The 13,464-nt window shown below is 36.7% G+C and overlaps 5 protein-coding genes, 2 long non-coding RNA genes and 1 pseudogene across 9 annotated transcripts; 2 read left to right on the top strand and 6 right to left on the bottom strand.

Annotated features, from left to right (window-relative positions):
• Positions 1 to 24: 24 nt before the first annotated feature.
• On the top strand, positions 25 to 716 carry AT3G52040 (2,3-bisphosphoglycerate-dependent phosphoglycerate mutase). Its single transcript, NM_115063.3, has 3 exons — positions 25 to 174; positions 251 to 303; positions 390 to 716. Exons 1-3 carry the CDS (start codon positions 84 to 86, stop codon positions 516 to 518), a joined length of 273 nt encoding a protein of 90 aa, NP_190772.1. The 5' UTR covers positions 25 to 83; the 3' UTR covers positions 519 to 716.
• AT3G08225 lies at positions 47 to 505 on the bottom strand. The gene has a single exon (NR_141411.1). It is a non-coding gene; the product is annotated as an other RNA (long non-coding RNA).
• AT3G52030 (F-box family protein with WD40/YVTN repeat doamin) lies at positions 633 to 3,108 on the bottom strand (the record flags this gene model as incomplete). 2 transcript variants are annotated; one of them, NM_001203134.1, is made up of 9 exons in its annotated part: positions 633 to 1,025; positions 1,116 to 1,200; positions 1,270 to 1,412; positions 1,570 to 1,659; positions 1,855 to 1,958; positions 2,237 to 2,335; positions 2,426 to 2,480; positions 2,568 to 2,768; positions 2,857 to 3,108. In NM_001203134.1, the coding sequence occupies 9 exons, from the start codon at positions 3,012 to 3,014 to the stop codon at positions 659 to 661; spliced, it is 1,302 nt and encodes a 433-aa protein (NP_001190063.1). The 2 variants fall into 2 exon arrangements, with proteins under 2 accessions (NP_001190063.1, NP_190771.2); NM_115062.2 differs by having other exon boundaries at positions 659 to 1,025; positions 1,855 to 2,021; positions 2,857 to 3,014.
• AT3G08220 lies at positions 1,937 to 2,260 on the top strand. Its single transcript, NR_141410.1, has one exon. It is a non-coding gene; the product is annotated as an other RNA (long non-coding RNA).
• Positions 3,109 to 3,737: 629 nt separating the features above from the next.
• Positions 3,738 to 5,577, bottom strand: scpl39 (serine carboxypeptidase-like 39; the record flags this gene model as incomplete). Its single annotated transcript, NM_115061.2, has 3 exons — positions 3,738 to 4,819; positions 4,937 to 5,041; positions 5,187 to 5,577. The coding sequence occupies 3 exons, from the start codon at positions 5,575 to 5,577 to the stop codon at positions 3,810 to 3,812; spliced, it is 1,506 nt and encodes a 501-aa protein (NP_190770.1). The 3' UTR covers positions 3,738 to 3,809.
• Positions 5,578 to 6,714: 1,137 nt separating this feature from the next.
• On the bottom strand, positions 6,715 to 8,703 carry scpl37 (serine carboxypeptidase-like 37). The gene is made up of 3 exons (NM_115060.3): positions 8,294 to 8,703; positions 8,071 to 8,175; positions 6,715 to 7,967 (listed from the first exon to the last, which is right to left on the bottom strand). The coding sequence occupies exons 1-3, from the start codon at positions 8,640 to 8,642 to the stop codon at positions 6,958 to 6,960; spliced, it is 1,464 nt and encodes a 487-aa protein (NP_190769.1). The 5' UTR covers positions 8,643 to 8,703; the 3' UTR covers positions 6,715 to 6,957.
• Positions 8,704 to 9,449: 746 nt separating this feature from the next.
• On the bottom strand, positions 9,450 to 9,677 carry AT3G52003 (annotated as a pseudogene). The gene is made up of 2 exons: positions 9,588 to 9,677; positions 9,450 to 9,476 (listed from the first exon to the last, which is right to left on the bottom strand).
• Positions 9,678 to 10,004: 327 nt separating this feature from the next.
• scpl36 (serine carboxypeptidase-like 36) lies at positions 10,005 to 11,876 on the bottom strand. Its single transcript, NM_115059.3, has 3 exons — positions 11,470 to 11,876; positions 11,286 to 11,390; positions 10,005 to 11,181 (listed from the first exon to the last, which is right to left on the bottom strand). The coding sequence occupies exons 1-3, from the start codon at positions 11,813 to 11,815 to the stop codon at positions 10,184 to 10,186; spliced, it is 1,449 nt and encodes a 482-aa protein (NP_190768.1). The 5' UTR covers positions 11,816 to 11,876; the 3' UTR covers positions 10,005 to 10,183.
• Between the last annotated feature and the right edge of the window lie 1,588 nt (positions 11,877 to 13,464).

The following is a 13,464-nucleotide window of genomic DNA, read 5'->3' as shown; positions in this document are numbered from 1 at the left end:
GATTGTTGTTCTTCTTCTTCTTCTATTACAACAAAAACCCTTCGACAGAAGAGAAAACCCTAGCTAGAAACGACGATCCAAAGATGACGCAGAAGAGCAATCAGTTCAAGGGCCAACAGAAGAGGAAGACTATTGCTCCTAATCGCCATGGCAAATCCATTCAAACTCGCAAAGGTATTCACTTTTTTTTTACTTCACACAAATCCCTTTCGATTTTGATTTCTCAGATTTTATCATCTTCTTGTTCCAGGGAAGAGAAATGTGAAACCAACAAAGATGACGAAAGAGATGGACACTGATCGGGTAATTTCTATATTCTTCAATCTCCCTAAATTCTGAATCGATTGGATCTTTAATTGTGAGTTATTGGTTGGTGTTGTGTGGAGCAGGAGCTTACGAAATTCATAAACCATTGCAATGAAGTGAAAGCAACTAATGCAGCTTGTAAAGAAGGTGGTCAACTCAATATCATCAAAGCTGAATCTCAACCTGAGCCATCCAAGAAATCCGCCAAATAGACAACAAACCCTTCTTTTTTTGTTTCCAGTGTTTCAACTTTTGTAGCTCTTACACAATCCAATCGGTTTTGTCTTTAAATCAATCATTTATAATGCTATTGTTACCAATTTCGTCACTTACAAACAAGTTTATTGTTACTTTACGAGAGATTGAACTTCCATACACTTATGCATTTACCATTGTGAGCCGTTACCATCTTCTTCATCCCCATTGCTATGCAACTGATTTGAGGCCGAACTTTCCTTTCGATTTTATCAATCTCCATGTCTTGAGAAACTCTTTTTCCTCTTCTTTTCTCTATCACCACTTGGTTGTTCCTTGTTGATGTTGTGGAGAATTTATCGTCCATTATAACTCTAGATAAAACCCTTCCACTCTTCTGATCAATCATACGCAGCACACCGTCTATTCCACCAGCTACCATAACCGATGTGTCATTCCTTAGCTGTTGTATTGAGTACACGACATTAGGACTCACTCGTTTTTCCCACAATCTATCCATTTTCCTGTTAGATAATAGTTGGTTATAACGTCTTAAGATAGTGAATTAAAACTTGCATCTTTGAAAAAAACCTTAGACGACTATTTTAACATACCTGAGGTCCCAGCATGAAACATATCCACCAGTTGTTCCAATGAAGGCGAGATTAGTGCCTTGGTTAAAACAGATTGTCTGTATACCTGTAGAGAATGGAGGTTGCTTTAAGAAATGTCACTGGAGATGCAATCTGACATTGAGTTTGAGTTTACCTCCTGCAGTTATCGTGGATTTAAGAGTGGCCACTGGTTGATCCATCAAAGGGTCAGATACTGTTACTCTCCCGAGTGACGACCCACTAAGAAATAGTTGATTATCGCTTAGAGATAAGCATGTTATTGGCCCACCCTGAGTCCTGCAATTACATACATAGTTATTAACCAATCTGATAGGAAAATTGTGATTTAGCTTTCTCAAAAGAAATTGTAAACAATTTTGATAATGAAAAACCGTTCTTTTCCAGTTTCACTGTGTTGTTCCATAACACAACAGACACATAATACATAGCTTACCTAATGATCTGTGAACATGTCTTACTGTACATATCAAATACACGAGCTGTTCCATCCTCGCATCCAACTACAGCTTCTGGGTCAATGTAACTGGTTGAAAAAGAAAACATACAACTTATCAGTGTGGATAGAGAAGCCAACAACCTTACAGGGGCAGAGGGGCTAGGTAGCCATGTTGAAGTATCACACCGACTTTTGTCAGTAACATGGAATATCAGTTGATCTTTCTATAGAAACAGATAGGTTCTCAGGAACTTGATATCAGGAGAGTATCTTCTGACATACCGCATACAAAGGCCTTTAGGAAAGGTGCCTGCACGAGATGGAAAAATGCTTCTTTGTCCATTTCTCCTCCATATGCTAATGCGGGTACCAACCAAGCCAACAATCTCAACAACAACAACAACAACAGAATCAAAATACTCCCATGCTAGAGATACAACTTCCAATTTCTATAGAAAATAGCAAGATTTAGCCAAAAGGAAATATTCAGCTACAACAGGTGAGGCAAACTGTGACATGGAAACAGATTATACTGCTATACTGGTGGTTTCAGAAATTCATGTCAGTGACTTGACTGAGGTTTCTGTATCATCATTGATCATTAAATCCATTTTTAGCTCATTCCCAGTTTAAGTAATATCCATGACCTTTAGAGAAGGTTTACCTTACTCTCATCAAAATCGAAGTCAATCAAGGAAGAAGCATCAGGAAGGGAGTATTCTTCCATGCATTTGTAGCTTTTTAATGACCAGAGGCGCATAACCTGATCAAAGTAGTCAGATTAACTTAGCCAGTGCTACTTAGATAACACATACAATACCTAATCGAATTGTATACTAAAAAAAATCCTAACCTTATCACCGACACCAGTAAGAAGCAAACCTTTCTTCATTCGACACTGAGAAACCCTGACATAGAGAACATTAGAAACATGGCAAGAGTAAACAAAATCTCTGGAACATTGAAAAACAATCCCAATGGAAAAATTGCCTCACCGGTGAGAATGAGCTTCCCATCGCTCAATTTCGATTCGACCCCTTAACAATGCCATCTTGTGATGCTTCATCGCAAAATCCTCCACATCTATCTCAGCTGGACGATCAAGTGACGTGGAGCTACTGGGAGAGTCGGAACCGAGATGGTGCATCTTCCGGCAAGAAGCTTGTAGCAGCTTCAGCCTTTTGATAACAGCATTCCTCAATAAGAAAAAAGTTCGAATAAGGTCAACACGGGATTCGCAACCATGAGAAAAAAGAAGCTAGGGATTTGGATTGAAGGGAGTACCAGGAATTGCAGACGACGGTACAATGAACGAGGTCGAACAAATCAAGAAAAGAGAAGATGATGCACAGTATATCGGCGTCTAGAGATTCGATCGACGTGGGTACTTTACGTCGCATCTTTCTCGCCGACGATTCGTCGCCGGTCTCTGTTCTCCCCATTTTTTTAAACAAAACACGACTCTCAACTGAACCGATTATTCATCTATGTAAACCGAAATTTATTAAACCCTGAATTCCGAATTTATTATGATTTGAACTGTATCAATAATTTAGATATCGAAACCTTTTTTTGCGCTATTGAACGAAATTAACGAAATATGACGCGATTCCTAAAAGATTGGCCCTAAATAATATCTGATGACAAAAGAAAAAAGAAAAAATACGAAATTAACGTAATTTTATTAAAATTACTAGTCGTTGAGTCTACGAGTTCTTTTCTAGAACTGAATAGAATTACAATAAATGAGCCAATTTTTAGAAAATATTGTTTATATATGTAATGTATTGCAGTTCAGTACAAATTTTTAGTGTTAAATTATATGTTTTAACATTCGTCGCAAATCAAACATGAAAATAAATAAATAAAATTCATCTTTGTGGTTATAAACTTACTCCAAATAAACAAAAAAGTTTGGCTATTTTATAAGGGGAAACACCATTTTCACCATGTCGGAATAATCGGTAAAAAAATGTTATATCTAGCTTGTTGTTGGCACCTTATGTTCATGCATGTGAAAGTAGAAAGATCTACTTAACGATCCAAAAAATTTATGATATACAAAATACGCAATTTTTTTGGTTAGTTACTTAAATTTTAAATCCGTTTTTTTCTGTTAGTTTTGCAGATTATCCAAGAAAATCACAATTAACATTTACCTATATAATAATTACATGAATGTGAAAAAGAAAAAAGAAAAAAGAGTGTTGTGGTGTTGTTACAAAGTGTATAGATGATCAAGGGGTAAGAGGGAGAGGAGAGTTGCGGATAAAATGTTTAAAAAGAGTAAGAGCAGCCTTAGGTTTGTAAAGAGGAACTTCATGACCAGCTCCTATCACTGTGGCGTATCTAAAATTGCCTTTGTATTCCTCTGTGAAACCTCCCACCTGTCCTTCACTAAACCACGGAAGCCAGTCCGTAACAGCCGTTAGATTCATCATCTTCAGAGCGTGCATTGTAACTGTCAACGGAATCACCGTATCCGTGTCGCCAGTGTACACCCAGACTCGAAGTTGATCATGTTTCATCAGCTCTTTGAGAATAGGTAGCATCGATGCAGAATAATCCGTCTGGTTCCAATTGAATCCTGTGGCTTCATTACATAGCATCCACGTGTGCGGCAATTTCGTGACGTGCATGGAACGCTGAACGTCTTCCCGGTTTAAGTAAGCTGCTATGTATTGCATTCCGCACGGTTCATACTGCAGCACAGTGGTGCATTCTTTGGATTGGTTAGTCAACGGGGTCAACGTGGCGTTTATGCACGTAGGAGTCAATATGTTGTATAGGTTCATTTTTTTTATGTCGTCGTCGATTTTCATACTCAATGCGATGCAATCCACCTCCATTTTTGGAGTGTCAGTTGCGCAGTTTTCCTTGTAGCTAAGGAGACTATCTTGTGAGAGTAAAGCATGGCTTACTAAATAATCAAACGAACCCGTTGTTTCGACTATGTCGTTCAGAGTCGGGTTACCAATCAAAATGCCACGTAGGTTGATGAAGTTTTGGTTCTTGTTATGAACAAGGATGGTTTGTGCGAGTTGTGGAACATAGTGCCCGGCGTAACTCTCACCAGCAATGTAAAATTCTCTTCCTTTATATTCCGGAAACCTCTCCAGCCATTTCACCAAGAAGATGTATTTATCAGCTGCTGCTTTCATGTCCCCGGGATTCTCCAAATCCGACTCTGTGTTCGTGTACGAGAATCCCGTTCCTACTGGAGATTCTAAGAATAATATGTTCGCCACTGCGAATCCACACGTAAATAATACTTTTAAATTTTGCGGGAGATTCTAATAATAAATATAGTACTATCCAAAAAAAAGAAGATAGACGAAAGATTCCATAAGAAGAAGGTTTGTACCGTTGTTCCATGAATAAGGATTGGTATAGAGTGTTTTGCCGTCGCCATATATGCGGAATGGACCAAGCTCTTGAAATGCCCCATATAGGGAGGAACAACCAGGTCCTGCATATTTTAAAAATAGATATATATATAATTGTGTATGAATGTTTATGTTTTGTGGACAAAATTCATCAATTTTGTTACTTGTATGATTTCTCAACGAATAGGAAAAAACAAAAAAAAGTAGAACTAGATGGTAGATACATACCTCCGTTTAGCCATAGAACAAGGGGTAAAGACTTTTTGGTTTTGGTGGCTTCCACGAAATAATAGTACAAGGATCGACCTGCTGACTCATTCACGGTCACATAACCGCCATATTGTCTAAAACTAACTGAAGGCTGTCCGGGCAGATTCTCAATTAGATCTCTCTCCTTTTGCTCTTGTTGGTTAACACCGCTGGTGTTTTGGGGTGAAGACACGCTTAAGTGACGGATGGCATTTAAATGGTTCGTGTCAACCGACGAACCAAACCCTCGCTTCGAGCGGTACAAAAGACGGTTTAAAACATGTGTTTGGCTCGTGCAATGGATTTGTGACGCTTGAAACAATAAAAGGAGGAGACAAGTGGTTACCGACCAGTCTTGTAGTTCTCCCATTCAATTATGTTTGATTGGATCTTTATGAAAGAAAGCAGAATGAAGTTTGTATGAAAGAATTGAGACAATGAATGAACTGATTTTATGGATACATTTTTGGTTATTGACAACTATTTTAATCACACATAACCTTTTGTAACAACTTAACAATTAATTTCCCTCTGTAACTACTCCAAACAAGCTTTGCTTTTTTCAATTTTTGTAACCCTTAAAAGTTAAACCAAAACAAAAAGTTTTCAGAAAAATTGTTTCCTAAAATTTGGCAAAACAGAATTCTCTATTTTTGTAACTAATTTTTTCTTTTATTTAAGAAAACAAAGACGGAAAACTCTTTATTTTAGACTTCCGCCATGACCTTGTTTAACTGCAAGACACGAATGATCAAATTCAATATACATATCAACAAAAAGAGTGACCAAATTTACAGATCTCACACAACTTTGGAAAAATCTGTATTGGTGATAATGCCAGTTATTTTGAGAAGAAATATATATAAAAAAGGAATATGTATATAGATTTTTTTTTGGTAGGCAGGAATATGTATATAGATTACAAAGCTACATATTGGTGCATAGCTAAATTTTATATAAATAATAAATCATGAACTTATTATTAATTTTATGGGAAATTTTCTAATAAGGACACCAACCTTTTTCGGAAGAAAACTACATGAACTTTTATCTTGCCTGAATAAGATGTTGTTTTTAAAATATTGTCATTTAATATATACCCCATTTAAAAAATATTACCTAATTCAAACATGTGCTTTACCAAAACAACGAAAATTTCTTCAAAACCCCCAAAATCCTTACCTTATTTTGAAATTGAAAAAAGAAAAAAAATCATCTGTAAAGTCTCATGTGGTCTCACTCACTCCCTATCAGTCCTCCTATCTCTGAAATCTCACATGAAAAACTTCACAATTTTGCAGTTGTGGAAAAACGTAAATAACTTCAAATGACATTCAGTAAAACAGCAGTGAAACAATAAAAGCAACGAAATGTATAAAAGATATTGAATATTGAATATTGAAATTCTAAATTGTTTTTGGAAGAGAAACAACGCATTATGGGCTTAAGAATTGTGTATGTGACTACTGTTGTATTGATCTTATGCTCGACAATTTCGACATTTTGGTTGCTTAACAAACTTCATTATAATTTGTTGTGTTGTATCACACACGCATATGTATGTCCATTTAGAACTTAATCATTGATTATTTAGACGTACGACGTAAACAACATTGTAAATTGGTTTATATACATATACAAAACATATCATAACCATCTTTAGATCATTCAATAACTGGACCAAAGTGTCTTATTAAGTTTATAGACCAACGTATATTGTTCAGTCAATCGAGGTGGTACAAGTTAGAAATCAGGCTGTGTGAGGGAGTGGAGTGTTACGGATAAAGCTGGTAAAGATATTAAGAGCATGTATAGGTTGGTCCGTAGGAACACTATGACCTGCTCCTTTCACAGTTACAAAGGTTAAGTTCCCTTTGTAATCCTCTGTGAACCCTCCCAGCTGTCCTCCCGTAAACCAGGGACGAAATTCCTTTACAACCGTTAGATTCATCTCCTTCACCACGGCTAATGTAGATGCAAATGGAATCTCCAGGTCCACGTCTCCATTGTAGATCATGACTCGGACACCCTCGCCCATCAGCTCGTGGAGGATAGGTATCATCGGGGTGTCTCTATCATTTTCGCTCCAATTCTCAGTCAGTTCGTTATTGCAAGAGGTCCACTCATACGGTAATTTGGTGGTGTTGGCATGTATCGCTTTTTGAACCTTTTTTCTGTTAAGATAAGCCTTCAAGTAGTCCTTACTGCACGGATCAACCTCCAAAACTGTGGTGCATTTCTTGGATATCCTGCTCAACGTGGAGTTTAGACACACAGGAGCGTATATGTTGTAAGTGTCCAAGTGCTTTTTTGCATCATCGATTGTTTTTACCGAAAGTGCGCACTTGTCATTATCATATAAGTCATCTCTTAGGCAGAATTGATTATAATTGTCCATTTGTTGTTGGGACATCAAACCATGACTTAACATAAATTCGTAGCCGTATGGATCCTGGATCGATGTGAGAAGTGATGGATTACCGATCAAAATTCCTCGTAGGTTGACTAAGGTTTTCTTGTTACGGTGAATGATGATCTGAGCAAGTTGGGGAACATAGTGGCCAGCGTAACTCTGACCGGCGATGTAAATGTCTCTTCCTTTATATTCGGGAAACCTTTCTAGCCAATTCATCAAGAAAATGTAGTTATCCTCTGCTGTTGCCTTGTCCCCTTTCTCCCCCAATTCCTCCAAATCAATTGGATTACTCGAGTACGAGAAACCTGTCGTTACAGGCGATTCTAAGAACAACACGTTCGCCTCTGCAATTCCATACGTAATCGTATACTTAATTGATCTCATGCATCATATATATCTTGTGAAAACACACTAAATTTTCTAATTAATAAAGTTTTTAAAAAGTACCGTTGTTCCATGAATAAGGATTGCGGAAAAGTTTTCTGCCGCCGCTATGTACGCGGAAGGGACCAAGCTCTAGAAATGCCCCACCTAGAGATGAGCAGGCCGGTCCTGTATTTTTATAAAAAAGTTTGTTTATAGATGGTAGAAGACTTATATCTTTTCACGTTGTAGAAGAGTCCAATAAAAAAAAAAAAGTTTGTAGAGAATCTATATTCTCTATGTGTACCTCCGTTGAACCAGATGACCAGAGGAGTAGATGTATTGGGTTTGATGGCTTCCACAAAATAATAGTACAAAAACCGACTGGATGGTTCGTTTACGGGCACATAACCGCCATACTGTCTAAAACTAACGCCGGAAGGTTGTCCGGGGAGCTTCTTGATTAGATCTTTCTCCTTTGGCGAAAGCACGCGACGAAGCACATTGAAGCTCGTATCACCTGACTTACCATCTCCTTGCTTTGACCCCTCCAAACGTTTTGAAACATGTATTCCGCTCCTACAATGGATTTGTGATGCCAAAAACAAGAATAGCAAAACACAAGTAGTCACGGACCAATCTTGTTGTTTTACCATTCTCTTATTTTGGAATCCTATGAGAATTAGGAGAAGGATTTGAAAAGAAATGGAGACGAATGGTTTGGAATATGAATGGCAGCATTTTTATAGGTTTTATTTTGGCTTTTGACAACTATTTTAATAACCCATTTAACCTTTTGTAGAAACTTAACAACAAATCCGACAAGGCCAGAACATAATAACTACCTGTCCTCCGTAGATAAAATATAACAATATTTTTTTCTTATCAAACATTGAATCCACATTTTTTTTTATCTTTTTTTAGCAGCCATTATCTATCGTTATATTTTCGAGGTTTAACTGTAACAAACTTATAAATCAAATGAAACTAATTCTTTGTAAATAATGATATAGTTGCCTAGGTTCCAATAAAAAAAAGTCGAATTTCTTCAAGTCCCTTTTGAGCGTTTAGAAACCGTCTAATAATTCTCAAATCTTAGACAATTTCCAGCTCAATATCCTCACGATTTAGCTAGTTACTTCAAGAGATCCACAAACATTTTTTTCGTGTGAAGTAGCAATAGAGGACTTTACTATTGGAGACGTAATAATGCTATCAAATGTGTAGTTACGTTTCTTGACTAATCGAAAAACTTAAGTTGAAGTCGCGATTCAGAAAATAATTATGGGGGCATCTCTCCCGTCCTCCTCTCTGGACCCTCTGGTTACTCACGTGACAGCAAGACCTTGTAGTACCACAAGACAGTAAGACACGAATGTTGATGGAGATTCAATACATATCAACACACAAAGAGTGACCAAATTTACAGTAGTCACACAAAACGTTAAAGAATCCAATTAAGATTATAACTTTTTCACCAGACTCAATTTCTAAGTACGAGAATTCACATGATTCCAAATGTATACATCATCGAGAATATATCAAAGACATTAGATCCACTAACCAAAGATCTGGAAGCAGGAACCCTATAAAAAAGTTACCCGGATCTTAGCGAGAACATCTTTCTTCTCTAGGGTTCGAGTGTCTAAGGTCTTGAGATCCATCATCTCTCTAGTATAATCATCGTCCATTGTTCTCACTCTCACAGCCAATTGAAGGATCAGATCAAAATAACAGATTCCCTGCTGGTGCAATCAGATTATTGGTCACCGGAGAATTCGACAATGCCGTTCCGAGAGAAGCGTTGCATTACAAGAGATAAGCAACCGAATCTAACTAGAGACATTATGACACAATTTTGGCCTATTAAGAGAATATCAAGGAAATGGGAATATTCATCTGCTAACTTGGAATGATGATCAGTAAAACAACAGGAATGTTATAGATTTGAACAAGTTATGTTTGGAAGAGAAACAATGCATTTTTGGGATTGAACTTTGTTTATGTAAAGTGGCTACTGCTGTATTAAATTTATGCTTGATAATTTCGAAATTTTATTTCCTTGACAATAATTAACTTAAGTATAATTTGTTGAGTGTTGTATCACAGACGCATACACATCATACTTATCATTAGATCATTCAATCAATGGACCAAAGTGTCCTATTAAGTTTATAGGGGTGGTACAAGTTAGAAATCAGGCTGTTTGAGGGAGTGGAGTGTTACGGATAAAGCTTGTAAAGATATTAAGAGCATGTATAGGTTGGTCCGTAGGAACACTATGACCTGCTCCTTTCACAGTTACAAAGGTTAAGTTCCCTTTGTAATCCTCTGTGAACCCTCCCACATGTCCTCCGGTAAACCACGGACGCCATTCCTTTACAACCGTCAGATTCATCGTCTTCACCACGGCCAATGTAGATGTAAATGGAATCACCAGGTCCACGTCTCCATTGTACAGCATGACTCGGACACCCTTCCCCATCAGCTCCTGAAGGATAGGTGTCAATGAGACATACCTATCTTTTTCGTTCCATTCCCAAAGTAGTTTCGTATTGCAAGAGGTCCACTCATACGGTATTTTCGTGGTGTTGGCATGTATCGCTTCTTGAACCTCTTTTATGTTAAGATACGCCTTCAAATAGTTCCCACTGCACGGATCAGCCTTCATTATTGTGGTGCATTTCTTGGGTTCGCTGCTCAATGTGGAGTTTAGGCACAATGGAGCGTATATGTTGTAAATGTCCAAGTGTGTTTTTTGAGCTTCTATTTTTTGGGACGCCAAATGGCACTTGTCCCAATCATATAAGTCGGAGTCCGTGCAGAATTTATTATAATTGTCCATTTGCTGTTGGGATATCAAACCATGACTAAACATAAATTTGTAGCCGAAATCATCCTGGATCTCCCTGTTAAGTGATGGATTACCAATCAAAATGCCACGCAGGTTGATTAAGGTCTGGTTGTTACGGTGAAGGATGATTTGGGCAAGTTGGGGAACATAGTGGCCAGCGTAACTCTGACCGGCGATGTAAATGTCTCTTCCTTTATATTCCGGAAACCTTTCAAGCCAATTCACCAAGAACATGTAGTTATCCTCTGCTGTTGCCTTGTCTCCTTGTTTCCCATTTATTGGAGAGTTTGAGTATGAGAACCCTGTCCCTACCGGCGTTTCTAAGAACAACACGTTCGCCTCTGCAATTCCATATGTAATAGCATACTTAGTTGATCTCAATATGTCTTGAGAATATACCTTGTTGGTTTCTAATAATATATTTTTAGAAATTATAGCTAGGTACCGTTGTTCCATGAATAAGGATTGCGGAAAAGAGTTTTGCCGTCGCTATGTACGCGGAATGGACCAAGCTCTTTAAATGCCCCACCTAGAGATGAGCAGCCCGGTCCTGTAAAAAAATAAAATATATAACTAGTTCCAAGTAAAGGAGTTTCTAGAGGGAATACATGTTCTCTATATGTACATACCTCCGTTGAACCAGATCACAAGAGGAGTAGTGTTACCGGGTTTGATGGTTTCAACGAAATAATAGTACAAAAACCGACCGGCTGGTTTGTTTACGGCCACATAACCACCGTACTGTTTGAAAGTAACGTCAGAAGGTTGTCCGGGGAGCTGCTGAATTAGATCTTTGTCCTTTGGCGAAGGCACACTTTCGCGTTGAATCACATTGAAGTGGCTCGTGTCACCTGACGAACTAACCCCTCGCTTAGGGCTTGGAAAAGGTATGTGGCTCCTACAATGGATTTGTGATGCCAAAGACAAGAACAGGAAAATACAAGCAGTCACAGACCAATCTTGTCGTTTTCCCATTCTATTATCTAGGAATCCTATGAGAATTAGGAGAAGGATTTGAAAAGAAATGGAGACGAATGGTTTGGAAAATGAATGGAAGCTTTTTATAGGTATTCGTTTGACAACTATTTTTATAACCAAATTTAACCTTTTTGCAACAACTTAACTATAAATCCCATAACATAATAACTACTTGTCCCGCCGTAAATAAAGCATATATTTATTTTTAACAAACAGTGCATCTTTTGGTTTTAACAACAATTGCATGGCGTCTTTATAACTAAATTATTTAAATAAACACATTAAATTATATTTAATTATTAAAAATAAAGTCAATTTATAACCAACTTATAAATCAAATGAAACTATATTTTTGTAAATAATTATAAAAGTTGTCTCGTCTCCCATAAAAAAAAAGTATCGAATTTCTTGAAAATTTTCCTTTATGTGTTGAAAACCGTCTGGTTATTCTCTAGGCTCAATATCCTTAGCCGATTGCTTCAAGAGATCCACATTATTTTTCTTCGTGTGTAGTAGCACTTACACATATAATAACCGATTGCAAATTTTCTTTAGATGTCCCAACTATTTTAACAATATATGGTTTAATTAGGGACTTAATCGCTTCCTAGATGATGCTAAAGACATTATATTCCGTTTCGTTGAATTATTATAATTGCTGGATTGTGAGGCATATAAAATAAATAAATAAAATCTATGTCAATACCATCTAGATGGCGTATTAATTTGTCCAAGAGTAAACGAAGCTTTACCAAGAGGAAGTAACATGTTCGCCTCTGCAAATCCACACGCAAGCGCCTTGTGTAAAATATATGTATTAAGGACTTAATTTTCATTAGGAAAATCTCTAGTGTCTAAACTTTACGTATTTACCTATATAAACTCCTGTGAGCTCTAATTGTGAATTAATACAATCATAATATTCAGTCATCTATAGGAGAGAAGAGTTTCGTTTCATGATTAATAAGATTTTAATGAAGTTCAGTTAATGAGAGAGGTGTGTCATGCATGACCCTCAATTGCCTTCAATAATGTATTGAGTTTGATGTTCGTGATCAATTGCTTTCCCTTAGAGAGCAAGTTGATCGAGGAGACTTGTTAGACCTACAATTACTAACTAATGTATAATTTGTTGATGATCGATGCATATGTATGTGCATTTAGAAGTTATAGATCATTGATTAGACGACGTAAACAACAATGGAAAGAGAAGAAAATGGTCTAGGTGAACAACAGTTTTACTTCTTGCGTAAGTCATATTTTTGGATGGTATACTACCAATATATATATATATATATATACACTAGAAAATGTCTCACGCGATGCGTGGGTAAATTTAATATAAAAATATTCACCCGCAAAAAATTAATATATATATTATAACTAAGATATATTTATTATAAACTAAGAATCTATTAGGTCTTGTGAATTATTATCTAAAATAAAAGAATATTTGTAATTAAAAGTTTTTCTAAGAAAAATAAATTGTAACCCTTTGACTATTAGATATCTAAATCGAAATTATATATATATATATATATATATATATATATATTTCATTAGCATGTGTATAACTTGTAAAAATGTCATTGTTCTATAAACTTGGTCATTGGTGATCAGAATTAATACTTATGTCTTTCTTTGAT

Source organism: Arabidopsis thaliana, chromosome 3 (genome assembly GCF_000001735.4).
Source record: "Arabidopsis thaliana chromosome 3, partial sequence".
Lineage (NCBI taxonomy): Eukaryota > Viridiplantae > Streptophyta > Magnoliopsida > Brassicales > Brassicaceae > Arabidopsis > Arabidopsis thaliana.
Note: the sequence above shows the minus strand (reverse complement) of the source record. Positions and strands in the feature narration are given on the sequence as shown.